At 33.7% G+C, this 9396-nt stretch overlaps 1 protein-coding gene across 1 annotated transcript; it reads right to left on the reverse strand.

Moving 5' to 3' along the window:
* Positions 1–2810: 2810 nt before the first annotated feature.
* On the reverse strand, positions 2811–6114 carry LOC132630160 (ABC transporter G family member 20-like). Its single transcript, XM_060345737.1, has 2 exons — positions 4948–6114; positions 2811–4562 (listed from the first exon to the last, which is right to left on the reverse strand). The coding sequence occupies exons 1-2, from the start codon at positions 5788–5790 to the stop codon at positions 3186–3188; spliced, it is 2220 nt and encodes a 739-aa protein (XP_060201720.1). The 5' UTR covers positions 5791–6114; the 3' UTR covers positions 2811–3185.
* Positions 6115–9396: the final 3282 nt, after the last annotated feature.

Here is a 9396-nt window from a genome sequence, read left to right on the forward strand (position 1 = left end):
TCGTTGTTGAAATGTGAATCTCCACCGGTTTGAATGTTTTTTCACGATCCGAATAGTTTCTATATGAAATACAGTTTTGATATAATATTTATCTCGACATATTATATCAGTATGAAAATTGTATAAATCGATATAAAATGTGTATATAACCGTATATATTTTGTATAAAGTCTCATGTTAAGTTTCTGGAAAGAACAACTTTTGTGTATAAAAATTGTATAAAATCGATATGAAATATGTATATCACTGTATACTTTTTGAATAAGTTCATGTTAGAGGTTTGGAAAAAATCAAAATTTGTGTATAATACACAGAACATACAATATATATACATATAACATACAAGAAGTGTCTAGACATACAATATTACACTCATAACAATACATACAATTCATATAAATCTGATAGAAAAGAGGGGGATTGGGGGTTGGGGTGGGGGGAGTATACTACATGTTTACATACATATGTTATACAAATATTATACATTCATGTTAAAATTTTAAAAATAAGGCACAATTTCTTAATAAAGATTCCAGGTGGCCTGTATATATGATGTATACAATATCCATACATATTTCATACACATTTAAATTTGGCTTAATGCATATGCAGCCCCCTAAACTTGCACCTTTTTTTTTTTCATTTTGGCACCTCAACTAAGCGTTGTTTCTATTGAACCCCTGAACTCGTCCTCAAATGTATCTATCAAACACAATCCGACTTATATATCATAAATGGTGAGTTTCATTTTTTTTTCATCTTGCGCGTGAATGTCAATCGCATCCTACGTGGAAAATTCAACCAATTAAAATACCCCACCCATTTTAATTATACACATCAGATATTAAGCCTCGTAAAAATCCTTCTCAATTATTTCCAAAAGAAGTGATAATTTGCTTAAAGACCTTCAATTTACATGATCAAGAGAAAACAACACAAAAAAAAAAAATAAAAAAAAATCAGGGGTTTAAAGAGAGGAATGATTAGCCAAATTTGTAAGTTTGTTAAACACACAGGATGAACTGAAACGAAAATAAATTATAATTATAATATGGGAAATAATTGAAAAGCATTTTTACGAGGCTTAATATCTGATGTGTATAATTAAAATGGGTGGAGTATTTTAATTGGTTGAATTTTTCACGTAGGATGCGATTGACATTCACGCGCAAGATGAAAAAAAAAACTCACCATATATGGTATATAAGTCGGATTGTGTTTGATAGACACATTTGAGGACGAGTTCAGGGATTCAATAGGAACAACACTTAGTTGAGGTGCCAAAATGAAAAAAAGGTGCAAGTTTAGGGGGCCGCATATGCATTAAGCCTTTAAATTAACTACAGAAGAACTAAGACCGAAAATCAGCCAAAACTAGTTCAAATCTTATCCAAATAGCCCCAAATTTTAGATTCGAACTCCCCTCGACGTTCTAGTTTTTTTGAGATATCACTCACTCAAAACGAAGTTCATTTGTGGCAAATCGATTGTTTAAACTCGAGCTTCGATCTCCTTTAATGGCTGACAATGAGGTTTTTCTTTTAACTTTGTTCTTCTATTTTCAACTTCTTGAAAAACTTAAAATGAGAATTGAATGAAATCACGGGTGAAGTTGAGAGAGAGCTTTTTAGTCATTTTTTCGCACAACAAATGGAACCCAAAACACAAACTAAACTAGACCACTGTTGAAAGTGGACTCTTACTAAATTGAAAACGGAAGATACCCTTAGCAACGGGGAATTTGTGGGTTGATGAAGATGAATTCATGGTTGAAGTTGAGTGAAGGATGAAAATTTTAATGAAATCACACCTTGAAACAATGGTGTAGAGAGAGGAACTTTTGAAATTAAAAAGGAATTTTGATGAAGAAGGAAACTGAAATCAAGTTCCAAAAATTGCGGGGCTCATAAATCAATTTTTCTCTTCCTTAAATTAAGCCAAAAATCATGGGTATGTTGAAAACCCAAATCCGTTATGTTTTGTAAATTTGTTGTTATGTTTTGTAAATAAGAAAAAGTATCTACATGTTATTGTAATATAAGGTCTTAACTAGCATTATTTGGTCATTTTTCCCATTAATTAGTTTAATAACGTAAATAGATGTTAGGAATCCTAACGTTAAGACTGTGACTTCTAGTGAGCAGCAAAAGTGATATATGTGGACTTGAGGGCATTAGTCATTAGAGGATGGATTAAATTCGTACAAACTGATAGTGTAATGAATTTTCACACTGTAATGAATTTTCACACTATCTAATACTATGCTATGAACGTTACTTCTATTAAACTTTCAGATTATTGAGATTCATATATAATCGATTCAAACTTGTATCAGATTGAGACGCAGTTATTACTTTCAGTACATAGAAGTTTAACAAATAGAAAATACCGTTGGAAGAAACATTACAAAATCTTTTTAACTCGTTGAATTCTTTATTACCACCCATAATGCACAACAACAACAACAACAATAACATTAGTATTGCGTCAAGAAGTAGAATATCCTCACAGATTAGGTAACATGTCTGAAACTACCTATAAATTGTTGGATTCACGCTATTGATGTGAGATAGATAAAAAAAAAAAAAAAAAAAAAATTAAAAAAAAAAAGGAGGGGGAAGAGAACGATTCGTGTGTATATTTCACATATGTTAAGTTAGCTAACACTCAAGCCAATGATGCTTTTATGCTATTTTTGTGATTTGCTTGAAATGTCCTCCAAAAAGAGATGCAACTATATTGAAAAGACAATTATCTTGCTTACAAACATATCTGAGCGGGATTTTAATATATGACAAAGATACTCGATATTATATAGGAGTAGTACTTTATATCAAATTGCCACTTGCTTTTCAATTTACATAAGAAGAGGACCTTTGTCTACCACAAGTAACATATAATCACGTTAAGAAAAATGTCAAGCCAAGTATTGTTGATTTCTTATATATCACATCCCAACTGAACACTTCTCTCCATAAATTAGCAAAACTAACAATATCAGAAGCTAATTAACCATCTGAATACAACTTGATGAACATTATTAAACAACATTTTAGACATTTGGAAATAAGCATAATAATGCCTAAGAAAACAGAGGAAAAAAGAGCTACTCAATTAAAATTAAGACAAAAAAAATTACTAGTAAACTTATGTCCCTCAAAGAGCTTCTTTTTAATTCATGTTTTTCACCTCCTCTTATTTTTGCTTCCAATCAATAAAGCAAAATAGAAGAGAATCCTGAAGAAAAATCCCAAACCAATAGTGATCCAAAAACAAGTCCATTTGTTCAACTCATTCACACCACTTTGCTTCAATATGTCTGTTCCTGTTGTCACACATGATGAGCTTGTTATGTTCATTCCCAAAACCTTGCTCATATTTTGCAGCAACTTAATCTTTAATGGCTCAGGGACAACCCTCAATGGGGAAACATCGAAAATTTGGACACCCTTTACAAAACACTTGTTAGGATCAGAAAATTCATTTTGTAACACCCCTTGAAAGGGGTATTTCACTAAGGACATATAGTGAAACCATATCCAATAAGGAGGGATCCGATCGCGACTAATGAAGTAGCCACTGAATAAAACGAAATAAGCCAAGATCGCGACCACGACCGTGTAGGCCATCATGACATTGTATATGACACCAGAGAGGAATGTGACAAATGAACTCCCAGCCCAAAATGAGGCAACCATGAAGAGCAAGAAATTAAAGAAACCTGAACTGCCACCGGCTAGTCCAACTGACCAATAAGTTGTGACAGCAAAGGCAAGGGAGAGGACTAATATGGAAGGAAGTGAGATAATGGCATGTGAAAGAACATAAGAGGAACGACGATACGCATTATAAGCAGTTTCCCTCATGAAAATGTACCTTTCTTGAAGAAAAACAGGAATAGCTTCAGCACAAGTGTAAAAAGTTGTTGACATTGCAAATGCGAAAAAGCCTAGTCTTTCTTGAACCCCTTTTGGAGAATTGTCCAATTTCCAGAATATAGTGGCTAGGATAATCCCAGTGACAACGACGGCGCCAAAACGCATACCAAATAGCTCAGGCATTCTCATGGAATTCAACATTGATCTTTTGGCTATCACAACCATATCCACCCAAAATGGATTAGCAAATTTTTGGACTTTTGAAGAAGAAAGATTCGGGTCGATATTCGTTGCACCCGAGACTAATTTCCCTCTTGCAACACTTGCACTTATTGCATCTTTGAGTGATGGTTTTGGTCCATTGTAAAAGTTGTTTCTGCTAGTTGAGGTTTTTTCCCTTTGCCATGTTTTGTTGAATTCCATCAAATTCTTGGTTCCATTGGGAGTTCCTTCAAGTTCTCTGATGAAATCCAAAGCAAACTCTATCCTGTTTTCATTTTCCGGAATTGGATTTCCAAATTCAGCAAAAAATTGTTGTAGAGTTGAAGGAGGGCTAGTAAATACTGTGTGTCCACGCGAAAGGATGATCAAACGGTCCAAAAGACTCAAAATTCTATAACTTGGCTGATGAATTGACATGATCACAATACTTCCACTTTGTGCTATTCTTTGCAAGACTTTTACCTGTTAAGGTCGAAATAACAGAGCGTCATGCTAAAGTTAGCAAAACAAACTTTGAACGGAGAAGTATACTACATGTATGCATGATAATTTAATATTGTTTGACAATTGGACTACATATGAGGAAACTAATATAAATGAAAACAAATTTATCAGGAGAATAATTATGGTAAAATTCAATTAAGGTTGGAAATTCAAGGCAAAACCTAACATACCACCATATATTGTTTGAACGGAGAAGTATACTACAATATGCATGATAATTTAATATTGTTTGACAATTGGACTACATATGAGGAAACTAATATAAATGAAAACAAATTTATCAGGAGAATAATTATGGTAAAATTCAATTAAGTTAGGAAATTCAAGGCAAAATCTAACATACCACCATATATGCACTAGTGGAATCAAGTCCTGAAGTTGGTTCATCGAGAAACAGGACAATAGGGTCATGAATTATGTCAATGCCAATAGAAACACGCCTTCGTTCGCCACCAGAAACTCCCCTATGGCCTTCATCACCAATCACTGTCTTGGCAGCATTTCTAAGGCCTAATTGATCGATCAACGCCTGGACTCTAGCTTTCTTTTTGGACTTGGATACAGTCCTTGGAAGGCGAAACTCAGCTGAGAACATGAGTGTTTCTTCAACCGTTAACATTGGGAACAAAAGATCATCTTGCATAACATATGCTGAGATAACTTTGAGAAGCTTTGATTCAAGAACTTCACCATTCAATGTCACTTCCCCTTTAAGGCTTTCCCTTGATATTCGATCAGCAAGGGCGTCGATCAAAGTAGATTTTCCCGAGCCACTAGCTCCAAGAACAGCCATGATTTCGCCTTCTCTTGCTTCTCCTGATATGTCATTCAACAACACCTTCATGTTATTATCAGATGGAAAATCGTCGTCCTTAGTACCCCTCGTCAAGCACATAGGAAGTGTCATTTTGCTTTTAACTTTAACACTATAGCTGAGATCGTGGAAGGAAAGAACAAATGGAAATGATGAAGGAGTAGCAGCAAAATTGGAGTGATTCCCAAGTTCAAGAACTTGGTGTTTTTCCTCAGCAGAGTCGCCAACGCGTTTCAATAGCTCACCTAGTGTGACAGAGACATTGTGCCTTGGCTTTCTGCTGAATTCTTGAAGTTCCGTGTTGTTTCTTGGGCCTAAAAATGGAAGGTCACTGGCTGAAGACATGTCGTCGCCTCCGCCAAGACTAGACATGTTTGATCAAAGCACTACTAAAAAAACAGGAATTAGCGACGGACAAATTCTATATAGCTAAACAACAAAATCCAGATTATCAAAAAAATCTTTAGCGAAGAAGGTTGTAGCTAATTTCAGTTTTTCTTTGTAGTGAAGGGTGTTTAGTGTTCATGGATGCATACTTCTTAGTAGTTCTGTCTAGTAATACAGACTAAATAGAAAGGCAAGTGTATGAAAGGAAAAGGTAAGTGTATGAAAGGAAAAGGTAAGTGTATGAAAGGTTCTTCAACAAATTTTCTTCATGTTGAGTCACTTTCTTTGTGTATTTTAGCTAAGTGAATGTCTTTGTTGATGCCTTAGTACAAGAATATAATGTTAAAAAGTTGTGTTTTCGTGTAATGTTGAGGTTTGAAAATTGTAGTAAAGTAAGTTCAGTAGGTGGCAAGTTGGATGCCTTCCATTGAATAAGTAAACAATTGTGTACGTAATTTACATCATCAACTTCTAGGTCCATTTCTACTTTGAGGTTTCTTGTAATAAGAGTAGGAATTTGGGTGTGTAATATTTACCAATTCTGATCTAGAAAAGTGAAGGGATCAATGTTGCTCGGATATGGGTGTGGGCATCCAACGCGGGTACGGATCTAGATTGATCATCACCTAGTTCTTCTTAGGATTAGATGGTGTTGTATAAGATATGACCAATAAATGTATATTAGGACATATATAAGTGTTTTACTTGACGTTTAGTTAAACTTTTTTATAAACACTTAATATTAGCCCGAGTTGGATGGACCAAATTCGATACCGGTCATACGGCAAGCATTTTGAAGGATCTGAGATCAGTTCTATTCTTGAAAAATAGTCATTGTCTTTTAAATTTCACAAGTTAAACTCGATGATAATGTCTTATAATTTCATATGTATAATTTAAAACTTCATAATAATATCTATTTTTCAATGACAAAAGTTGAAAAATGGTTATTTGTGGATATTACCCTCTGAGCAATATAGAAAGGGATACCAAAAGAAAAATTTAAAATAATAAAGAAATAGAAACTAGCAGATGCCATAGTTTACGGTCTATCACGTGTAACAAACCAGATTTATTGGGGAGATGTGTACTTTTTAGAGGAAGGTTTACAGAGTAAAAAAAAAGCAAGAAATATAGATTTTTTTTTTTCTTTTTTAATTGAATTCTGCAAATAGGTCCATGGGGAATATCAAACTCCCCACCTTGAAATAGAAATTATCTTTATTCTTTTGTCAACAAAAAAAACTATTATTATCAACCACTTATGCTTCTAACCTAATAAATTCCTTTCAAGTTTATTAGAGTAAATCATAACTCTTGGAACTTCATCAACTGGATAGACTTTGACGAACATCTTTCTTCTTTGGGAAAAAGTGCAAATATACCCCTCAATTTTGTGATTTAGAATAAATATATTTCTTGTTAAAAAAGTAGTGTATATATACCCCTGCCCTTACACAAAGGGTACCTGCCGTTACACAAATGGTCAAATTACCCTTTTGGCTGACATAATTTTTTCTAAAAATCATTTAGCTTGTTTTTAATAAAAAAAAAATGTCACGTGGCTTTAAAAAAATAAGTCTGCTAAAAAAATGTGTAGACTTATTTTTTAAAGCCACGTGACATTTTCTTAATTAAAAAATAAGCTAAATGATTTTTCAAAAAAAAAAAAAAATAGCAACGAAAAAGATTTATTTGCACCATTTGTGTAACTACAGGTGTATATGTGCACCACTTTTTTAACGAGGAATATATTTGCTTTAAATCGCAAAATTGAGAGGTATATTTGCACCTTTGCCCTGCTTCTTTTAATAAGCTGAGAAATAATTTACAACAATGAAGCTTATTGGACATCACTAAAACGCCAAAAGCTTCACGTCCATTAACTTAAGGTTTGACCATCACAAGGTACGGTGAGATAGTTGAGACCATCCACTGTTTTCGAGCTCCAAAAAAATAAATAACATTTTGATAGGGGGTGTTTTATTCCTTTAATAAATCTATCCGATTGAGATTAATCCTGAATCACCAAAGCATATGACGAAATGATTAGGACCCGTCCACCTAAAATTAGTGATCAGGTTCGTGCTCTTAAAATAAATAACATCCTAGTAGTAAGCGTTTCAACCCCTTAACAAATTGCTCATGCAAAAATTAATCATGTATCACCAAAGGGTATGGCGAGATGATTGAAACGCATTCACCTAAAATCTGTGGCTGGTTCAAGCTCTAAAAGTAAATGACTTGTGATAGTGGGCATTTTAATCCCTTAATAAGTCACTCCGGGGAAAATTAATCATGAATCACCAAAAGATATGGTGAGATACATGCGACTCGTCTCCCTTAATCAATGATTGGATTCGAGCTTAAAAAATAATTAACATATTGATAGGGAGCGTTTAACCTCCCTAATAAATCACCCTTTCAGAAATTTTGATTATTTCAAACAATTAGTTTCATATACTTACCGGATGCCAAAAAGCATGAACAGTGACGTGAAGATGTACCCCAAAAAGTGACGTAAACATAATGTAAACTTAACATTTTGTGCAAAGGAAATAAACAATACATATTTCATTGTTACTTGTTGCGTGTTATACTCATATAGTAGCCACTAGCCACTGCTACTTCTTGTGCGTTTTAGTTGCAGATAACTCTAACTCATCTAATTTTTATTGAATTATTAGTCACTTCCAAGTGACTAATGTGGTGACCAAAAAATTCCTAATCTCTCATGCACACGCCTTCATTTCTTTACGAAATCGATTTGTCTACTTGCCAATATTTTCACTTGATGGGAATGTTTTCTTACAATTATTTACCATATTTATTAAGCTGTATCTAAATCCCTTTCTTATTAATCTGGATTTTGATTAATTTAGGTCTGGATGTTCATCTACTCTGGACCTAAGAATTCCTACAACTCTGCAGTCAAAAAACAAATAAAAATAGAAATCACCCCATCCAGTGCATATACTTGGTTTATTTATTTATGCTTTTTTGGGTACAAGGATACGTGAATACCTGAGTATGTAACATGTTTATGATGAGTGTTACAAGCCAGAATGTATACAGAATTTACTTGATCTTTTATAATCTCCCTTTCTTTTATTTTCTTTATTTATTTCTTTTCCATAACATTTAGGAATTGTGAAGTTCCTTTTTTTTTCCTTTTTTGAGTATTTTCGCTTATAAATGAACATACTAAAATCACTACTCCCATTATTTGATTCCTCCAGAACGCCATGGGATGAGGTTGATTTCAAACTCTCGTTGGTTTGGAACTTGGAACTTAACCATAGTAGAGTTAACGTAGAAAACTAGGCAGAAGGAAATAGTTACTCGCACGCAGTAGTTACACCAAAATATGTAAACTTCTATAGTTAAGTGATTTGATGAATGAGAATGCATGTTAATTAACTATGGATAAGTGTTAAAAGCTATGTACAAAAATATATTATGCATCTATTCGCTTGGTGCAAGCATTGGATGAGGATAAATTTTTGCTGGCTGGTAATTTACCTGACAAAAAAGACCCAGCCAAAGCCCACGGGTACTTTCATTTTTTCCTTACTCATGTTAAACGACATC

This window comes from Lycium barbarum, chromosome 3 (genome assembly GCF_019175385.1).
Source record: "Lycium barbarum isolate Lr01 chromosome 3, ASM1917538v2, whole genome shotgun sequence".
Lineage (NCBI taxonomy): Eukaryota > Viridiplantae > Streptophyta > Magnoliopsida > Solanales > Solanaceae > Lycium > Lycium barbarum.